Source organism: Colletes gigas, unplaced genomic scaffold (assembly GCF_013123115.1).
Source record: "Colletes gigas isolate AHSC1104 unplaced genomic scaffold, ASM1312311v1 Colletes_gigas_Sc00038, whole genome shotgun sequence".
NCBI lineage: Eukaryota > Metazoa > Arthropoda > Insecta > Hymenoptera > Colletidae > Colletes > Colletes gigas.
Window position 1 is genome coordinate 89,581 of NW_025106667.1, and position 22,485 is coordinate 112,065.

General features: G+C 36.9%; 1 protein-coding gene across 1 annotated transcript in view; it reads left to right on the forward strand.

The window, feature by feature from the left end:
- Nucleotides 1–18,546: 18,546 nt before the first annotated feature.
- LOC122402694 overlaps nucleotides 18,547–22,485 on the forward strand; it is a 71,660-nt gene continuing 67,721 nt past the window's right edge. Inside the window, exon 1 of the mRNA XM_043405703.1 lies at nucleotides 18,547–18,737. Within this exon, the coding sequence (XP_043261638.1) occupies nucleotides 18,715–18,737 (23 nt within the window). The 5' untranslated portion in view covers nucleotides 18,547–18,714. The remainder of the gene's footprint in view (nucleotides 18,738–22,485) is intronic.

Here is a 22,485-nt window from a genome sequence, read left to right on the forward strand (position 1 = left end):
GCGAATCGTTATCTAAAGATTACGTGAAAACTCACTGTCGGTTGTAAATGATTCAGTTGCACCGTGCTTCTTGTAAGAGTCGATTTTAAGAAAGATAAGAAAACTAGATGTTTCGCTTTCTTGCGTTTGCACGATACGTGGCTCTGTCGCTGCCCCGCGTAATGTAATAATTAACATCAGACACGTTGCATAATTACAGGTCGTTCCTTGTGACCCATTTGTTTCTTCAGTAACGGTCCATTAAATTTACAATTCTGTTTTTAATTCGTTGGATCAGAATTAATTGCACAGTTGCTAATCGTTTTTTACTCGTGACGGGAAACGTTGTGTTATTTTGTACCAGGCAAAATATAATTACTTAGTAAAAGATGGGGTAATTAATTAGTCTGTAACATAATAAAGGATTTTCGTTGGAAGCGAGTCAGAAGCGTAGTCGGAAGTAAAAGTTATTACGGAAATATGAACCCAAAGCCTTTTGGTTCGCGTATCACGAGTTCATAGCTTCGAATGCAGGAAGTGGCATTCGCCCTCGGGCGAACAGTCACCTTGATTTTAGAATTCAGATTCCTTCTACCTACGCCTTTCCTTCTCCTTTCTACTGCTGAAGCTTTCCATCTACCTTCTTGGCAATAAATATTTGATAAAAATATTCGTTATGATAATCACACGTTGAAACTATATTTATACAGGGTGTTCAGTCAACCCTGGGAAAAATTTTAATGGGGGATTCTAGAGGCCAAAATAAGACGAAAATCAAGAATACCAATTTGTTGATAGACACTTCGTTAAAAAGTTATTAACGTTTAACGTTTTCCACCCTTACTGAATTTTTTTCTCGAAAATGCGCGGGATTTCGGGGGTATGTCTATTCACCAAAATTGATTGTAATCGACCCTCGGAACTGGAAATAATTTTATCAAAACGATTCGAAATTTGTTTTCCCCGTCGAAACATTTCACACCTTCTCGAATTTTTTTCTAGAAAGTGGGCAGGATTTCGGGGGTGTGTCTATTCACCAAAAATGCTTGTAATTGACCCTTGTAACTAAATAGAATTTCTTTAGTATGATTTGAAATTTTTTAATTTCGTCTAAAAATTTCAGTACATTCTCGAATTTTTTTCTAGAAAGTGGGCAGGATTTCGGGGGTGTGTCTATTCACCAAAAATGCTTGTAATTGACCCTTGTAACTAAATAGAATTTCTTTAGTATGATTTGAAATTTTTTAATTTCGTCTAAAAATTTCAGTACATTCTCGAATTTTTTTCTAGAAAGTGGGCAGGATTTCGGGGGTGTGTCTATTCACCAAAAATGCTTGTAATTGACCCTTGTAACTAAATAGAATTTCTTTAGTATGATTTGAAATTTTTTAATTTCGTCTAAAAATTTCAGTACATTCTCGAATTTTTTTCTAGAAAGTGGGCAGGATTTCGGGGGTGTGTCTATTCACCAAAAATACTTGTAATTGACCCTTGTCACTAAATAGAATTTCTTTAGTATGATTTGAAATTTTTTAATTTCGTCTAAAAATTTCAGTACATTCTCGAATTTTTTCTAGAAAGTGGGCAGGATTTCGGGGGTGTGTCTATTCACCAAAAATGCTTGTAATTGACCCTTGTAACTAAATAGAATTTCTTTAGTATGATTTGAAATTTTTTAATTTCGTCTAAAAATTTCAGTACATTCTCGAATTTTTTTCTAGAAAGTGGGCAGGATTTCGGGGGTGTGTCTATTCACCAAAAATGCTTGTAATTGACCCTTGTAACTAAATATAATTTCTTTAGTATGATTTGAAATTTTTTAATTTCGTCTAAAAATTTCAGTACATTCTCGAATTTTTTTCTAGAAAGTGGGCAGGATTTCGGGGGTGTGTCTATTCACCAAAAATGCTTGTAATTGACCCTTGTAAGTAAATATAATTTCTTTAGTATGATTTGAAATTTTTTAATTTCGTCTAAAAATTTCAGTACATTCTCGAATTTTTTTCTAGAAAGTGGGCAGGATTTCGGGGGTGTGTCTATTCACCAAAAATGCTTGTAATTGACCCTTGTAACTAAATAGAATTTCTTTAGTATGATTTGAAATTTTTTAATTTCGTCTAAAAATTTCAGTACATTCTCGAATTTTTTTCTAGAAAGTGGGCAGGATTTCGGGGGTGTGTCTATTCACCAAAAATGCTTGTAATTGACCCTTGTAACTAAATAGAATTTCTTTAGTATGATTTGAAATTTTTTAATTTCGTCTAAAAATTTCAGTACATTCTCGAATTTTTTTCTAGAAAGTGGGCAGGATTTCGGGGGTGTGTCTATTCACCAAAAATGCTTGTAATTGACCCTTGTAACTAAATAGAATTTCTTTAGTATGATTTGAAATTTTTTAATTTCGTCTAAAAATTTCAGTACATTCTCGAATTTTTTTCTAGAAAGTGGGCAGGATTTCGGGGGTGTGTCTATTCACCAAAAATGCTTGTAATTGACCCTTGTAACTAAATAGAATTTCTTTAGTATGATTTGAAATTTTTTAATTTCGTCTAAAAATTTCAGTACATTCTCGAATTTTTTTCTAGAAAGTGGGCAGGATTTCGGGGGTGTGTCTATTCACCAAAAATGCTTGTAATTGACCCTTGTAACTAAATATAATTTCTTTAGTATGATTTGAAATTTTTTAATTTCGTCTAAAAATTTCAGTACATTCTCGAATTTTTTTCTAGAAAGTGGGTAGGATTTCGGGGGTGTGTCTATTCACCAAAAATACTTGTAATTGACCCTTGTAACTAAATAGAATTTCTTTAGTATGATTTGAAATTTTTTAATTTCGTCTAAAAATTTCAGTACATTCTCGAATTTTTTTCTAGAAAGTGGGTAGGATTTCGGGGGTGTGTCTATTCACCAAAAATGCTTGTAATTGACCCTTGTAACTAAATAGAATTTCTTTAGTATGATTTGAAATTTTTTAATTTCGTCTAAAAATTTCAGTACATTCTCGAATTTTTTTCTAGAAAGTGGGCAGGATTTCGGGGGTGTGTCTATTCACCAAAAATGTTTATAATTGACCCCCGCAATTGAAAATATTTTTTCTAGAAATATTTGAATTTTTTTTTTCCGTCGAAACATTTCACACCTTCACGAATTTTTTTCTAGAAAGTGGGTGGGATTTCGGGGGTGTGTGTATTCACCAAAAATTATTGTAATCAACCCTCGGAACTAAAAATAATTTTTCCAGAACGATTCGAAATTTTTTTTCCTGCCGAAACATTTCACACCTTCTCGAATTTTTTTTTCGAAACTGTGTAAGATTTTGAGGATATGTCTATTCACCAAAAATAATTGCAATTGACCGCTGCAACTAAAAAAAATTTTTCGAAGACGATTCGATATTTTTTTCTCATCCAAAACATTCGGTACTTACTCGAATTTTTTTTTTGAAAATGCGTAAGATTTCGGGGTTATGTGCAACGACCAAAAATTATTGTAATTGACCCTCGTGACAGAAAATAATTTTTTCAGAACGATTCGAAATTTTTTCTTTCTCAACTGGAATATCCTTTCACAAAAAAAAAAATGAATTATCACAGGAATTCAATATGAATAACAATATACGCATAATTAATTAAAGAAACTTATGGGATCTAGTAGACGAGGAATTCATAAACTTTCACGAAGATCGTTTGTTTATATTATTGTTTTACAATGTTATTATTTGTTTATTTTTCGAAAATTTCCTTAACTAAACAATTGTGTCTTTCTATCGGTTCAGATAGTCCTACTATACTTCTGATATCTATAATTCTATTTAATCTATTTTAGTTACACCTTGTAGTAACGTAGAGAAAGGTCGATGCGATGACTATCGATTGATCGAACTTTTATAGTCGAAAGACGTGTCGAAAGAGTCGACCTGAACGAAGGGTCTTCGGTATATGAACAGATATGTATAAACGTGGCTAAAGTGGAACGAGCCAAAGTGGAACATCCTAATAAGCCTCGACGCTCCGATCATTTCGGCGCTGAAACCATGCCGTGACCTTGACCCCCGAACGGGAATCGAAATCCTTCTTGCAATTCTACTTTCTTCCACAGAGAAACTTCGATTTCGTTGCCCGATCGGAAGTATTATAGTTTGCGCGTCTAGTATTTCATTTCATCCTACCAAAAATATTTTTATCTTTAATTATTATTCTCATCCTTGGACTTCTTTTCACTACATACCATTCGTGGTTTCAAAATTTTCAAAATTTTTTGTAATTATATATGTAGTATTATAAGTTCATTGTTAATTAAACCATGCCTTAAAATAATGTAAAGTAAGTTTTTCTCAACCAAAAATTAGAAACTCTTGATCAGGGAATTATTGTAATCAAAGAAGCTCTTCTTTGACAAAGTGTTTTAATATAGTGATTTTTCGAACGTGTATAGTTTGTCACTTACAAATGGAAAATAATTGTTGCTATTGTACGAGGTATCCAAACACGATATTTTTCGTACGAGCAATTCTTTAATGAAATTTATTGTATATAGGCACCATGACTAATTGTAAATGCAGTACAGAATTTTAATGTTTAGTTCAGAAGAAAATATACGTTCGGTTACCCCTGGAAAAATTTTAATGGGAGATTCTAGAGATCAAAATAAGCCAAAAAGCAAGAATAGCAATTTGTTGATTGAGGCTTCGTTAAAAAGTTATTAACGTTTAAAGTTCTGAGTGAGAACCACTATCGCACACGTTCTACAGGCGCAACTATAAACGTTAATAACTTTCTAACGAAGCCTCTATCAACAAATTAGTATTCTTGATTTTCGTCTTATTTTGGTCCCCAGAATCTCCCATTACAATGTTTCCCAGGTATGGCCGAACACCCTGTATACATATGAGAAAAAAAGGAAAAAAATCAGACGTGGAAAGGCTGGAACAGCTGTAGTTGGATGAAATTGCTACTGAACGATAAATAGAAGATACAGCGATCCTTTCAACGATCACACGACAATTACGACATTCTATTCCGATCCTCGAGAGTGTTCGTTGGCTGATTCTCAGAAGTTTAGTGATCCGTCCTTCTTCGAACTCCTCTCGTCACGTGCGTTAATATCCCCGGTCGCCTGAAATCTGCCCCTCTCTCGTCAGCTTCGACAAGGATGAAAAAATGCGACGAACAATGGGTGATTCGAGAGTCGAGAGAAGCGCGCATAGTCGTCTCCACTAGTTACGCGACAGCATAATGCACGTTATTCGTTGATTTATTTACTCGTTCGATAGTCGAATACCTATCATCCCGAGCAAACTATGCAGTCTATGTTTTATTATTCGAATTAGGGAGAGAAGAAAGATACATCATAGGCAATGTTAATTATTTGCATGATAAATAAAGTATTTTAAGGAAATCTATACTGTTATATAAAGAGAGAGCCGATTTTTATGTTCGCGCAAAACTCAAGACCTATTGAACCGATCTTCCTCAAATTTTGACACGTTATTCCTGCATACTCTAGGACGGACATAGGCTATGTAGCATGCCTCAGAAGCGCGTTATTAACATGTAATTTATATGCAAAGATTTCATGTGTACGACTGTTTGGCAGACCAGGCGACCCCTGTATACGACAGTCTACTTGCGCGCGCATGCGTATATTCGGCCCGCGCGGTACCTCGCCCGTAACAGTACTGCGATGTTACCGCCAGGTGGCGAAGCTTCTCGAGCGCTTTCTCGCGAGAGAATTGCATAATCGTGGATATATATGTCAGGACGATCGTCTGGTCATAAATTCAGACAGGAGGGAGTGATCAGGACTCAGATTCTCACGGAGACTCTCATTGAGTTGACATCGAGGCACTCTCAAGCGAAGTTAGTTCTCAAGTGAATTTACTCAACAAGAACAAAGGATCACGACCCAGGCACTCGACCAGGCATACGAGCAGGATACGGAAAATACCCGCCTAACAAGAAGGCAAGGCCCAACGACCAGAGCTGGCCGCCGGGCCAGAGAAAACAAACTTCCGCCACCGTCAAGCCGCCAGGCAGGATGGCGAACCATACACGCCAACAATAAGAAGGAGAACCTTGTCACTATCCGACTCAATAAGAGCTACATCCCCGGCTGAACCAACAATGGCTGACCAAAGGACAAGCGTGGACGGATTCACGCTACCACGCCCAAAGAACACCGTGAAGGAGGCGGCCATTGCTGCCACTTCAGCCGCCATCGCTCCACCCCCCCGTCGTGACTAGGAACAGGTAAGGGGCCCTAGCCGACATCTTTGCCGCAGAAGACCCCAGCCCCAGCTGCTCCACCACCATCGCCGCCAGCACCACCAAGCCCCCCAGTGTTCAGGTTTCTACTCCACCAAATCAAACAAACGCAACTCCTGGTAAGCCTCCACCTATATTCATTCACTCCACCATTGTAAACCATTCTGGCCTGTGTAAACTTCTCGAGGACACAGCCAAAGAAAAATTCGAGGTTAAGTACCTCAAAAACCAGGTAAAAATCACCACTACCACCACCTCCGACTTCCAGGCAGTTAGATCTATTCTAACCTCCAACAACATACAACTACACACATATACCCTCTCCAATGAAAAAACTATGGCAGTCGTCCTCAAAGGCCTACCCAAGCTCCCCCCGTCCCAAATAATCCAAGAGATTCAAGCCAAAGGCCTCAACCCTCTCTCCTGCACGGAGCTCAAGAGAAAAGAAACTAGCTACCTCGCAACATACAAATTAGTCTTCTCTAAGGTCACCACCCTTCAGCACATCAATCAAGTCAGGTCCCTAGGGCACACCCGCGCCTACTGGGAAAAATACAATAGTTCCAGACCCTACATTCAATGCTACCGTTGCCAAGCCTTCGGACACTCTTCAGTCAATTGCACAAAGAACCCCGCCTGCGTAAAGTGTGCAGGACCCCACCACACTAAGGACTGCGTCAAACCCCCAACCACCCCAGCCACCTGCTGCAACTGCAAGGGCGCCCAACCGGCAAATTACAGCCAGTGTCCCTCCCTTCTAAACTTCCTACAGAAGATAGCCGCTAAAACCCACCCACTCAAAGCTTCCCAAATTACCCCCACAATAGCCAGCCTCCCTACTCCACCCGCAATCCTCCTCCAACCAACCAAGCCATCCCAAGCTCCAATAAACCAGAGAACGTACGCCAACGTAACCGCGAACTCCACTCCCAAACCGAAAAACCCAAATCAGCCTGACCTCACCAACCTCTTCTCCAAGGCGCAAGCCATTAATGAACTATTAGACATCTCCAGCATGGGAGCCGGCTTAGACTTCCTATATAGTAAACTAGTAACATGCCAAACAAAAGTTCAGAAACTCCAAGCCTTCTTAGAAGCCGCCGAGCTTATAAATGGCTAATCTCCCCCCCAAAAAAATAATCCTATGGAACGCCACCAGCATCCTCAACAAAATCCCAGAACTCCAACTCTTCCTTGAACATCACCAAATCCAAATAGCCCTCATCTCAGAAACCTGGCTAAAGCCAGCTGATTCCATCCGACTCACCAGATATAACATCATCCGAAACGACCGCCCAACCCCAAAAGGAGGAGTAGCTATCATAATACACCAGAGCCTAAAATTCGATCCACTCCCACTGCCGTTCCTGGACAACGTAGAAGCCACATTCATACAACTCTCCAATAACCCTAAAACCATCATAGGCGCAGCCTACCTACCTCCCAGCAAACGCTTCACACAGCAAGACCTCAATACATTAACCACACACAATCATAAATTCATAATTGGGGGCGACTTCAACGCCAAAAACACCTGCTGGAACAACACGAGCACAAACACCAACGGCAAAACACTATATACACACATGACAAAAAACTCGTACCATATTGCACACAGCGACACATACTCCCACAAACAACCTCGGGCCAGACCCTCGAACATAGACATCTTCCTAACAAATTCCTCCCACTACGCCGAATGCTACACCATCCACGACCTACCCTCCAACCACCTCCCAATTATCCTAAAGCACAACACAAACAGCACAAATTTTACAAACTGCACAATCTCCACCACCAACTGGCTCCAATTCCGCAACCAGGGTAGCAACTACCCTATCAACGCGCACCTTAACACCACACAGGACATAGACCAAGAAATTACCAAAATCCAAAAATCAATCCTACGATACCACAATAGAGCAACCACCACTTCCCATGCTTACTCCAAAACCATCAAGCCAGACCTAGAGCTCATCAACCTCATCAGACTCCGAAATCGATACAGGCGCAAATACCAGAACACCGCTAACCCCCTGCACAGACACCTCAAAAACACCCTCACAAGCCAAATTAAGACCAAGATCCGAGACCTCAAAAACACCTCCTGGAACCACAAGCTCTCCCAAATCGACTCCAACCCCACCACCCTCTGGTCAACCTACAAAGCCCTGAAAAATAACAAACACACCATACCTCCTCTCACAGCCAACAACACCACAGCATACACCAACTCCGATAAAGTGGAACTCCTAGCCAAAACACTCCACCTACCACCCCCTCAACCTAATAACACCCCTACAGACCAGGAAGCCGATCTCCTCGCTCAGAACCTAGCCTCCTCCGACACCACTCCACTCAACCCACAATCCATCACCCCACAATTAATCCACAGACTTATAAGAAACCTGAAAAAACAACAAATCCCCAGGACAAGACCAAATTACAGCACTCCAACTCAAAAACCTACCCTACCGAATGATCATCCAGCTTTACTACATCCTCAGGCAATCCTACAACCTGGCTTACTTCCCCAACTCCTGGAAAACATCTAAAGTCATACCCCTCCCCAAACCAGGGAAAGCTCACACCAACCCCAACAACTATAGACCAATCAGCCTCCTGAGCCTGTTAGGCAAAATCCTAGAGAAAATCATCCTGATACAAATACAATCCCACCTCTCAGAAAACAACTCCCTAATCCCAGAACAATTTGGCTTCCGAGCCAAACACTCCACAATCCACCAAGCCCTCAGACTGCAGGAAGACATTGCGCTAGAAGTGAACAAGAACAGATCGGTGGCTCTAGTCCTACTAGACCTCCAGAAAGCCTTCGACACTGTCTGGCACAATGGACTCCTGCTAAAACTACAGCATATTAACCTCCCCAAACATCTAATCAAGATAACCCAAAGCTTCCTACACAACAGATCGATGACTGTAAACCACAATGGCACAAAATCCACACCCAGACCACTACACACAGGAGTCCCCCAAGGGTCAGTCCTAGGCCCCACACTATTCAACATATATATAAACGATATCCCCAGAAACCACAACACCAAAATCACACTCTATGCCGACGACACTGCTGTCTACTCCTCCTCATGTGCTCCAAATCAAGCGGTAAAATACGCGCAAGACCACCTCAATAGCATACATCAGTATACCCAAACCTGGAAGCTTACCTTAAACCCCTCCAAAACAGAGGCAATCCTCTTCACCTGCAAGTGCAATCCCAACCCCACCAACCTCTCCATAGACAACCACCCCATAATCTGGTCTAACAAAGTCAAATATTTAGGAATCTGGTTCGACACAAAACTACAATGGAAACATAACACACACGACCGAGCCTGCAAAGGCATCGGAATCCTACGCATGCTTTATCCCCTCATAGCCAAAAGCAGTCCACTCTCTACCTCTCTGAAACTCCGCATATACTACACCTGCGTACGCCCAATCCTAACATACGGAGCAGAAATCTGGTGCACCACAGCCAACACACACCTGTCCAGGATTCAGAAAATACAGAATAAGTATCTCCGCATCAAACTAAACAAACCCCTATCACCAGAGAATCGCCACACAATTGCTTCATTGCATGAGGAAGCACAAATAGAATATATTCGCGAGCATGTCATGAAGCTGGCCGCTGCAGCTCAAATCTCCAACCTACATCACCCAAATCCCCTAATAGCCACGGTAGGGAACTATGACCCCATCACCATCCCACTAAAAACGCGGATAAAAACACCCAGACTCATCCTAAACTAACAACCCCCACTATCAAACTAACCGCATGACGCATGAAAACGAGGTTTTTGAAAGTTTTCCCTCGAGCCTGAACGCATGAAATAACACAACCCCACATTACATAAATATATACCAGGCACTAATAATTATCCTAAATGCAGGTTATAGGGCCCCCTGCCCCAGGTACTGCAACTAAACATGAATAATAATTAAAAAAAAAAAAAAAAAAAAAAAATGGTCATAAATTGCTTTTGCACAAGGTCGGACGAAGCCGAGACGGGGTATGCTAGTGAGTTATAATTAAACTGCGGATGTTTATGCATTTATGGGAAATTTTAATCCTCAAAAAACTACAGAATACATTTAATATGTAAAAATATAAAAAATACTTAAGGTAAGATACGAATTATTATATTTAAGGGTTGAGACAATCATCTACAAAGCTTCCATTTTATTAATTCTATTAATAAAAATATGGATTTGCATAAAGATCCGCAGTCTAGTTATAATAAATGGTGTACTTGCATGACAATGAACGTACCATACGTATTTCTAAACATGCTCCCTCACGACGCCATTATTGGCCATTCTACCACGGGATTCCCCCTCATATCTCCGTTCCAGCGTTACCAACTACAGTCAGTAAAAATAACTACACTCACTGAGCAGACTTATTGTTGCAAAAAAGCTTAGGACTCTTGAACAGCTTCTTTTTCTTCCGACATTTGTTTTGTTATATAATTTGCAGCTACTGCGATCAAGTGATCTTATTCAAACATTTTTTAAGTGTATTTCCGGCATGTTTTCGAAGAAACTAATGAACATATCAATTTCATGTTCTTTTCTAAACAAATGATCTTTTTCTGTGCAACAAATTGTTTCAGAAGGGAAAAATGACAATCCCCCGCTTGTTTTTATTCAGGATCTGGCATTAATCTTTCGTTATTTGGGTAACTCTTGTCAAAGTAGTAAGAGTGAGAAATAACTCTTGAAAAATCTCCAGTGCGTAAGATCATCGATCCTTTCCGCACAAGAATACGGGTTTTTGTTTATGCGATTGGAAAGTTCGCGGTATAAATCTCAGTGCCGCAGAAAAATCGCGACAAAAACGAAAAGAAACGCAACAGGAAAGAACCAATAATACATATTATTTGTCAAACTTAAAAAATAAATAGAAACACGTACAAAATTTATAATTCATACTTGAGACACGTGTAATGTAAAAATAGTATAACGAATGTTACATTTTTATTTCATTGATAAGTATATAGATGAATTTTACACAATATAACCAATATTTATATTGTGAATAACATTCTAATTTATGGTAACGGTTTTCTTAGAAATATAAATATTTGATTAATTTTTTTCCTTCTTTCCTTTCTACTTACTGTTTCACTTTCTGGTGGAAATTTGTATTTTATGATTTTCTTCTTTTGGTTGTTCACAATTACCATCATTATTGATATCGATTGTTTATTTTCATCTTTAGAAAAGAGGCGTTAGCTCAATTTATTGCATTAGTCTTAATTTATTGCGAAGTCTTCCTCTTCGTTTACCTTTTCAAATCTGTGATAACTGAAAAAATAAACGGAAGTCTATTCGAAATAATTCGAAACACGATTTGCTGATTAGAATTCTAAGTCAACGATCATACACATCACTCGACTCGAACTTGTTCCTGTACTCTAAAAATTATATTAATATTTCCTATAAATATTTTTCTAGACTTTTTTTATTTCTTTCTTTTCAAATAATCAAAATTCAACAATTTCGTTTAGAAAATCCTACAAAATCTTAACTCGTTATGATTGATGAGAAAATGCAATGTTAATATGTACTTTAACTTGAAATTTTGTTATATCTCTTAATTTTCATAATTTGTATTTTTTTTTCTTCCGTATATTTTCTAATATTATAATTAATTTGAATCACTACATGAAGTGAAAATCGAATTATGTACATACACAGGTTAGAGCTGTGTAATTTTATTGCTTTTATAAACCTAGTTTATTTCTTTTATTTTCGCTTCCTAACGTCAATTCACTTTTTAATGGCGAAGAGGAGATAAATGATGGTTCGATGGTTGTTTATGGTATAAAAAAAAAAGAATTGGATCGTTTGTTCGTATCGCGGAGAGAAGGTGTATAGGAGACGGGGCAGCAAGGGCGAGAGAGTTGCCAGATCGAATCTGGCTGAAAAGCAGGTGAACCCGACGCGTACATTAGGTTCCTTCCGCGTGGTGCTTTCGCCGTCGTTCCACTCCCCGTCGTTGCAACTCGTTTGGCTTGGTTTTCTTCGCACGTGACGAGATCCACGGTTCCCCGTTTCCTCGTCCTTCTTCGGCTCAGCTCGTTTCGTCTCACTTTCGCCCGCGCTTAGCCGATAAATGTCTCCCGTTTCTCATGTGACCGGCAGCATCGTGCTTTCTCTCTCGCTTCGCTCGGTCTATTGCAGCGTTTCCCAAACTTTTATAGTCACGGAACACTTCTCGCTTTACAATATGTTTACGGAACGCATAACATTCTTTATTTCTGGCTATTTGATGTTTAAAAGAAAACAATTATCATTGGAAACAAAATTAGAATTATTAAGTCTAAATAACGCTAATTTCAAGTGGTCGTTGTTTAGTTTTCAGCGAATTATTCTCTATGTGACTTAATCTAAATATTGATTATTTTAATTTTGCAAAATTTCGAGGTTTAAAACATAATGACTATCATTGGAAGCAAAATTAAAACTATCAAGTCCAAACAACACTAATTCCAAGTGGTCGTTGTTTAGTATTCAACTAATTATTCTCTCCGTGAGTTAATCTAAATATAGATCATTTAAATTTTGCAAAATTTCGAAGTTTAAAACAAAACGACTGTCATTGGAAACAAAATTAAAACCATCAAGTCCAAACAAAATTTCAAAGTTTAAAACAAAACGACTATCATTGGAAACAAAATTGAAACTATCAAGTGCAAACAACACTAATTCCAAGTGATCGTTGTGTAGTTTTCAGCGAATTATTCTCTCCGTGACTTAATCTCGTATTGATTATTTAAATTTTGCAAAATTTCGAGGTTTAAAACGAAACAACTATCATTGGAAACAAAATTAAAACCATCTAGTGCAAACAACACTAATTCCAAGTGGTCGTTGTTTAGTTTTAAACGAATTATTCTCTCCGTGACTTAATCCCATATTGGTTATTTAAATTTTGCAAAATTTCGAAGCTTAGAACGAAACAACTGTCATTGGAAACAAAATTAATTCAATCAATTCTAAACAACACTAATTTCAAGTGGTCGTTATTCAGTTTTCAGAGAACTATTCTCTCCGTGACTTAATCTTACATTGATCATTTACATTTTGCAAACTTTCGAAGTTTAAAACGAAACAACTATCATTGGAAACAAAATTGAAACTATCAAGTGCAAACAACACTAATTCCAAGTGATCGTTGTTTAGTTTTCAGCGATCTATTCTCTTTGTGACTTAATCTCATATTGATTATTTTAATTTTGCAAATTTCGAGGTCTAAAATGAAACAACTATCATTGGAAACAAAATTAAAACTATCAAGTCCAAACAACACTAATTCCAAGTGGTCATTGTTTATTTTTCAGCGAATTATTCTCTCCGTGACTTAATCTTATATTAATTATTTTAATTATGCAAAATTTCGAAGTTTAAAACGAAACAACTGTAATTGAAAACAAAATTAAAATTATCAAGTCCAAACAACAATAATTCCAAGTGGTCGTTGATTAGTTTTCAGCGAACTATTCTCTCCGTGACTTAATCTCATATTGATCATTTAAATTTTGCAAAATTTCGAGGTTTAAAACGAAACAACTATCATTGGAAACAGAATTATAGTTATCAAGTCCAAACAACACTAATTCCAAGTGGTCGTTGTTCAGTTTTCAGCGAATTATTCTCTCCGTGACTTATTAGTCTCATATTGATTATTGAAATTTTCAAAATTTCGAAGTTTAAAACGAAACAACTGTAATTGGAAACAAAATTCAAACAATCAAGTCTAAACAACACTAATTCCAAGTGGTCGTTGCTTAGTTGTCAACGAATTATTCTCTCCGTGATTTAATTTCATATTGATTATTTAAATTTTGCAAAATTTCGAGGTTTAAAACGAAACAATTATCATTGAAAACGGAATTACAATTATCAAGTCCAAACAACACTAATTCCAAGTAGTCGTTGTGTAGTTTTCAGCGAATTATTCTCTCCGTGACTTAATCTCGTATTGATTATTTAAATTTTGCAAAATTTCGAGGTTTAAAACGAAACAACTATCATTGGAAACAAAATTAAAACCATCTAGTGCAAACAACACTAATTCCAAGTGGTCGTTGTTTAGTTTTAAACGAATTATTCTCTCCGTGACTTAATCCCATATTGGTTATTTAAATTTTGCAAAATTTCGAAGCTTAGAACGAAACAACTGTCATTGGAAACAAAATTAATTCAATCAATTCTAAACAACATTAATTTCAAGTGGTCGTTATTCAGTTTTCAGAGAACTATTCTCTCCGTGACTTAATCTTACATTGATCATTTACATTTTGCAAACTTTCGAAGTTTAAAACGAAACAACTATCATTGGAAACAAAATTGAAACTATCAAGTGCAAACAACACTAATTCCAAGTGATCGTTGTTTAGTTTTCAGCGATCTATTCTCTTTGTGACTTAATCTCATATTGATTATTTAAATTTTGCAAAGTATCGAAGTTTAAAACGAAACAACTATCATGGGAAACAAAATTGAAACTATCAAGTGCAAACAACACTAATTCCAAGTGATCGTTGTTTAGTTTTCAGCGATCTATTCTCTTTGTGACTTAATCTCATATTGATTATTTAAATTTTGCAAAGTATCGAAGTTTAAAACGAAACAACTATCATTGGAAACAAAATTAAAACTATCAAGTTCAAACAACACTAATTCCAAGTGGTCATTGTTTATTTTTCAGCGAATTATTCTCTTCGTGACTTAATCTTATATTAATTATTTAAATTTTGCAAAGTATCGAAGTTTAAAACGAAACAACTATCATTGGAAACAAAATTAGAATTATGAAGTCCAAACAACACTAATTCCAAGTGGTCGTTGTTTATTTTTCAGCGAATTATTCTCTTCGTGACTTAATCTTATATTAATTATTTAAATTTTGCAAAATTTCGAGGTTTAAAATGAAACAACTATCATTGGAAACAAAATTAAAACTATCAAGTCCAAACAACACTAATTCCAAGTGGTCGTTGATTAGTTTTCAGCGAATTATTCTCTCCGTGACTTAGTCTCATATTGATTATTGAAATTTTCAAAATTTCGAAGTTTAAAACGAAACAACTATCATTGGAAACAAAATTAAAATTATCAAGTGCAAACAACACTAATTCCAAGTGGTCATTGTTTAGTTTCCAGCGAATTATTCTCTACGTTTCAATCTAAATATTGATTATTGAAATTTTGCAAAATTTAATTTATATTCTTCCTTAACATTAGGGGGTCATCAATTAATAGGATATAAATGCCGGAAATGATTAAAATTCACGTCCAAAGATGAAAGTTTCCTGATTTAATGCATTTACTGTCGAAGAAATATTCCTCTATTTTTCTAGGAGAACACAAGGAAAGCAAATATTTATAATTACTTTTAGAAGGAGGAAATTAATTACTATATTGTTAGTTCGTGTCAGTATATTGTTACTTTCTCATAGACGTTATTACGATATTCGGAGCTCACGCAAAACCTTCCAAAATAAATTGTTCCACGCTTTAATTGCTTATTAATTTACATCTGGCTATGATATCTTTTTATTTGCTCATATTTTCAAAAAGTGGCAGGGGTATTGATCTTGCAATATTTAATATTCATCGACATAAAAAATTTTCCGTCTGAAAGAAATATAGTTTTCTATTTATAATTCATATACAGTGAGTCTTTGAATTACGTGTATCTATACAGAAAAAATGTACTAAATAAAAATTAATCAGTTTCTAACTAACTGACAAACTAACTAACTAATTGCAAACTAATTAACTAAGTGACTAACTGACTATCTATCTGCAAATTAACTAATTAACTGACAAACTAACTAACTAACTGAGAAACTATCTAACTAACTAACTAACTGACAAACTAACTAACTAACTAACTATCTAACTAACTAACTGACAAACTAACTAACTAACTAACTAACTAGCTACAAATTGCAATATAAAAACTACCAAACAAATTCTTTATTCAAAAAAAGTCAAGGTCACTTATATATTATTAAACAATTATATATTATTAGACTACTAATATACATTTTAATAGATGTATATAGATCTCAAGATTAATAGTAGTGTATATATAATATAATATATTTATTGTATATTAAATATGTATACAAAAGAACAGACAACAGTTTCAACATTTATTATGAACCAAAGTGTATGGTAACAATTTTAAACATCCCTGATTTCACTTCTTTTTTTGCTGCAAAGCCATTCGATGGCGTACAATACAAAGTGAAAAATATACAATGCCATTTAAAAGAATGAAGATGATTTGGACTTTTTTCGAATAAAAAAATTTGTTTGCTAGTTTTTATATCGCAATTTGTAGCTTTAATCAGAAACTGATTAATTTTTGTTCGGTATACACTCATTTGGTACTCGTATACGAATTTACATCTACATTAAACACAGTTCTCTTTTTCGACGAAGAAATACATAACAGGTACGTTTAATTTTAATTTTGAAATTAACCCTTTGCACCCATATGTCGAGTGTGATTCGACATCAATTTTTATCTCAGGAGCTCCCTCCTCAAGTCCCACGCGACAATTTTTCAAAAACCAAAGAGATATCGTACACTCGAAAGTTACAAAAATGCAACAACAGTGTAAATAAAACAGACACTTTAACAGGTAAATTTCAAACAAAACACTTAAGGGGTCTGGTAACTCTAGAATATTAAAAAATTCGATTTTTTTTTTTGGCTTAAATAATAGTTTGAAGCCTTAAAAACTGTTAAAGTTAATACCAGAGTGATTTATTAGAATTTAATACATAGTGGTACATCAAAGTTTAATACATCGGTGGAATCGCAGATCGCGTTAACGAATACAAGGGGGAAAAACCGAAGTGTCGCCACAAGCGGCGACGCGATCGTCAACACACAAAAACCTTACAGAGTGGCCAACACAAAACATGGCGCGCGAATCAAACGCACAATAACAAAAACATTATGCGAAAGGTCTCAGTGTCGGAACAATGTGTTTGCTGAAAATTTAGAGCCCCAAACGATGACGTGTATCTGCGTCTTGTAGCGCGTTAAATGCATTTTCCACGGAACTATGTTTTACAAAACGGTGTGCAGCATTACTCCAGTTCTAATTAATCAATTGCTTTGAAAATTTACAGTTATCTTTACTATTATATTTATTAGGCATTGACGATCCGTTTTTTTCAAAATTGTCAAATAATTCTGCAAAATATTCGTAATAAGAACTCGTTTTTGTGTTAAAATTCGATTTTAAGTTTCAAATATCTGGCACATTGTTCATTTTTCTATAAATTGAAATGTCTCATCGTCAATGCCTAGGACATTTATCATAGTTAATGGAATATTTCGGTTTTTGTTGTACATAACAACCATTTTATCGCAATCCTGCACACCAGCTGGGCATCAAAACAAGAAGTGGCTCGGGAACATGGCGCTGTGTAGGCTTAATTATAAATATTTTTTAAACATTGCCAAGGGTTTTTTTCAACATTTGTTATACCTAAATACAGTACAAAGTTTCAGGATAATTGAATGCTTACTTTATCTTCAGTGTTGCTTAAAAGAATGCCTCGTTTTCCATACCGCTAGAGGTACCAGACCCCTTAAAGGCGTTGTTGGGAGCTGCTGGTAACAAAATTGAAATATAATTCTAAGCACAAAGGGTTAACATCGTGACCGAGTCGAAAATTTCAGTCAGCCTGTCCACATCCCCCGTTAAAATAATTTCTGTCGCATTTTGAGAACCGACAAAAGAATATCAACAATGAAAAATTCTAACGGTTGTAACTGCCAGAGTTTGGGAAACACTGATCTATCGAATCGCACGTAAGAGAGGAGCAGCGTTCCTCTAGCAGCGGTGAGTTCTTCCCTCGCGGAGTATAATTGCAGGCGTCGTGCTTTCTTGCTCGCTTCGGCCGATCCTCTTGAAAGACAGCCAGGACCGTCGTCCTCGCGCGTCCGTCGCTGACCGTTTGTCCTCCACGTCGGGTCTCGCGTTCTCCACCGAGCCCCCCATAAGTTTTTCCTTCTTTTCACGTGACCGGGACATCCTAGTTTCTCTCTCGCCGTCACGGGTGCCCCGTCTCGCTCTTTCCTGTTCGAACTCGTGACTCGTCGTCGGTCCTCGCGAGTGCCTCTCGCGGCACCTCTCGCTTTCACTCGTCCGTGTGAAGAGGCTATCGCGGGCCCCCGGAGCTCAGTATCCGCCGGACCGTCGTCGCGTGGCTCGATGTCGTGGTGCACCGGTGCATCCACTGATCTACCAAACAGTTTCGCTACCTTTCCTTCGATTTTCGACGATTTTTCGCGCGTCCAGGACCTACTATAACCCCCGACGGTACAGTGATCGGTTCAGAGACGTGAGAGGATCCCGGGTTGCTAATCGTCGCGACAACCCCCCGGTGGTGGATCTTGTTGATCGAGATGGGCAGGATGGACTTGCACAGGTAACCAATTGTTGCGAACAGAAACACCAGTTGTCCCCCTATCCAGCCTTTACGGACCACGTATTTTTAATTGCCCTCGCGTTGCTCAACATGTAACGGGTTAAGTAACGCGCGCGGGCGATTTAGAAATGTCACATTACTTATTAAACGGTTAGCAATAGCTATCCGTGTCCGGAATACATAACGCCTGGTCTGATAGCGGGGAAGAAATCGCTGACAGTCGCCACTTTAAGCAATCGGGTCTTAAAATACGCTCGTGGATTACGAATTGAGAATATTATTTTTTATTAGTTTTACGGGACGAACAGAAACGGTTGAACATTTATTTTTATTCTTTGTGGGGTGATCCCCCGTTATGGGCAAAATAACGCTTTTTTTTCTCGTTTGCTCTCACTGGCTGACGTTTTAACTGTAATTGCTATTTTCGCGGATCTGAAAATCGGTATTTCGACTAACAGAGCACATGTTATTCGTGTTGCCTGGTCGACGCTGCTCGAGAGACGAGGGGATCCCCCCGTTGAGACGCTGGCGTCTATGGACAAAATAACGCTTTTTTCCCTCGTTTGCTCTCATTTTAACTGCAATTGTTATTTTCGCGGATCTGAAAATCGGTATTTCGACTAACAGAGCACATGTTATTCGTGTTGCCTGGTCGACGCTGCTCGAGAGACGAGGGGATCCCCCCGTTGAGACGCTGGCGTCTATGGACAAAATAACGCTTTTTTCCCTCGTTTGCTCTCATTTTAACTGCAATTGTTATTTTCGCGGATCTGAAAATCGCTGTCTCTGCTAACAGAGCACATGTTATTCGTGTTGCCTGGTCGGCGCTGCTCGAGAGACGAGGGGATCCCCCCGTTGAGACGCTGGCGTCTATGGACAAAATAACGCTTTTTTCCCTCGTTTGCTCTCATTTTAACTGCAATTGTTATTTTCGCGGATCTGAAAATCGGTATTTCGGCTAACAGAGCACATGTTATTCGTGTTGCCTGGTCGACGCTGCTCGAGAGACGAGGGGAACCCCCGGTTGAGACGCTGTCGACGATCTATGGGCAAAATAACGCTTTGTCCCCTCGTTTGCTCTCATTTTAACTGCGATTGTTATTTTCGCGGATGTGAACTTTAGTGTTTCGACTAACAGAGCACATGTTACCTGGTCGACGCTGCTCGACGAGGTATTTCGGTTCGCGTTGGCGCGTGTGCGGAATGAAAATCGGAGATTCGCCGGACGACAGGAAGCGGCCAGCTAAAAAGTGAAAGTTAATGGTATTCGTTTTTCAAATTTTCGAGTCACGAATGCTCGACTAGTTCGCCAGACGAGCAGACGAGCAGACGACGTTCTCGATAGGATCATTTGCGGACGTTACACCGTGTAATTTTTACGAACACGGAAACGAAAATGGCGATACCGCCCGCATAACGAGACTGTCTCTTTCGAGCACAAGTGTCGAAAGAGCGCGTTTTTACAAACAACATCGCGAATCTTATCGACCAGAAACTCTATAAGGTATTGACACTGGCAAAATGGGGACCAAATAATGATTTTAATAGAACTTTGACACGTGTTTATTCTGAAACCTGTTGGTCTCTTTTTTTTTTTATTAGTGACACTTTTTTCGGAGGTAATGTTTGTATTCAGTTTTGGAAATTGTTAATTGGTGAGATTTACGTGAAACGTGGTCGTGGTCCATTCATTATGGTCCTTAACATTCATAGAGTCTGACTGCTTTGAAAAACGATATTTGTTTAATCTAACGGTTTAAGGGATGATAATGTAGGAGATTTGTGTTGAATATTTGTGTCACGCTGTAGTTTGGTTCAATGTTAACTTATGTGCAAAAGGGTTGAAAGTGTTTTGTTAAAAAAAGAGGGGGTTACTAGGGGCAGCGAGACAACGGGCAGAGAGTAACGAGTGATTGGAAAAGACAGACGTGATTTGAATTCGTGTGGTCAATTAATGTGATTTTGATTTGTGTAAAAAGATTGTGTGAATTAAATTCGTTCATTTAATTATATTATTAGTACATTTGTTCAAAATACAATTCTCTTTTTTAAATACTACAATAATATTTGTTTTCTTTCAAATTAAACATTGTAAATAACAAAAACCGCATTTTTAGAAACGAATCCAATAAAGAAAACTGATCATTCTTGGTTGACCCGAAAAATATGAGCGTTGAGGGGTTTAATAAACACTACTTTATTAATACTGAACACTAAATTTATATTTTTAAATGTACATGTAAATACGTGTAAAAGAACATGGTTCAACGTAATTTTAATTCTTTATCCAAGAATTTGTCCTGTGTCCATTTTACCATATTTATACATGTGTCGTCCAGACAGGGTTACTAACTACTGAACATGCAACTAAGGTAGAGAATGCAGTGATTTTTATTGCAACAGAAATATATCGAATATTTTTTTCATGTAATAAATTATATTAGATCGAGATTACCATAAGTAGCTTTCTTTAAATACACGTCAGGAGCAATAAATTTATGAATTTTTAGTATTCTTTTGACTGACCTGATGCTCATCACCTAGATGGATTTTTTTTCTAATACAAATTAGTCTATTTTGCATGAATAGAATGAAATTTCATATAGGAAAACATAATACATAAAAGGGAATCATGCAGTTGATATTATAATAACAATATAAATTAATAATATGGATTGATGCTTGATCGAAAATTAGCATTCAACGATTTAGTTTGTTTCTTTTTACTTCAATCGTTTTTACAAAAATGTTTAGTTTTGTAATAGATACAAAATTATTTTGAGGAATGTGACAAGAATATTGTAAATTTTTGTTAACACCAGATTTCGTTAGCCTTATCATGATTACTCGGATTAAACGTAAAATAATTGCTAGAAATTAATTTTTAGGATACGAAAAAGATAATGAATGAAATAAATTTTTGTCAACACCAGATTTCGTTAGCCTTATCATGATTACTCGCATTAAACGTAAAATAATTGCTAGAAATTAATTTTTAGGATACGATAAAGATAATGAATGAAATAAATTCTTGACCCCATTAGGAATAAAAGCAGGGAATAATAATATAAATATATCTAGATACTAAAAAAAAATATAATTTTTTAATTTTCTATATAAAATAAAAGTATCACATATTATGTATTGATCTATCGTGAAAATACAATAAAATTAATTTAAATATTAATTCACTAAATATTCCGACTATGAGGTTGTATCATATCTATGGTTCTTCTAAATTCTGACTTTTGTTTCATAATTTTACAATTTTTCAATATTCTTTTTCCCCTGTCATATTTAAATGGAAAGATGCATGTTTCGCGATATAAATTGCAATGAAAATTCACTGTGTTAATAAAAAATTTCGTTTAATGAGGAAACGAGCAAAATAGTGGCGCTTAATTTTCATCAACGAATCCTCTTGCCAGCGTGGTTCCGGTAAATTAAACATCGAAACGCCGAGGGAATCATAAATGAATTTCGCTGACGATAATCGTCGATCGATTGCCTATCGAACGTCGTAATTGCACCGTTTATTCGCGTATGGATTCCACGTAACGCTTCTTTTACATACCTGACAGTTAACTATCATTATTACATTGTTATTTACGATTTGATAGAAGACTTTTAACACTAGAAAGACTGAAACTTAATATACTGTACCTATATTGCCCAAAAGCAGTCAAAATTACTGCATTGTGAAAGAATAACTAACGTGCAAAGAAATTTGTTTAAAATTAATTTTTAA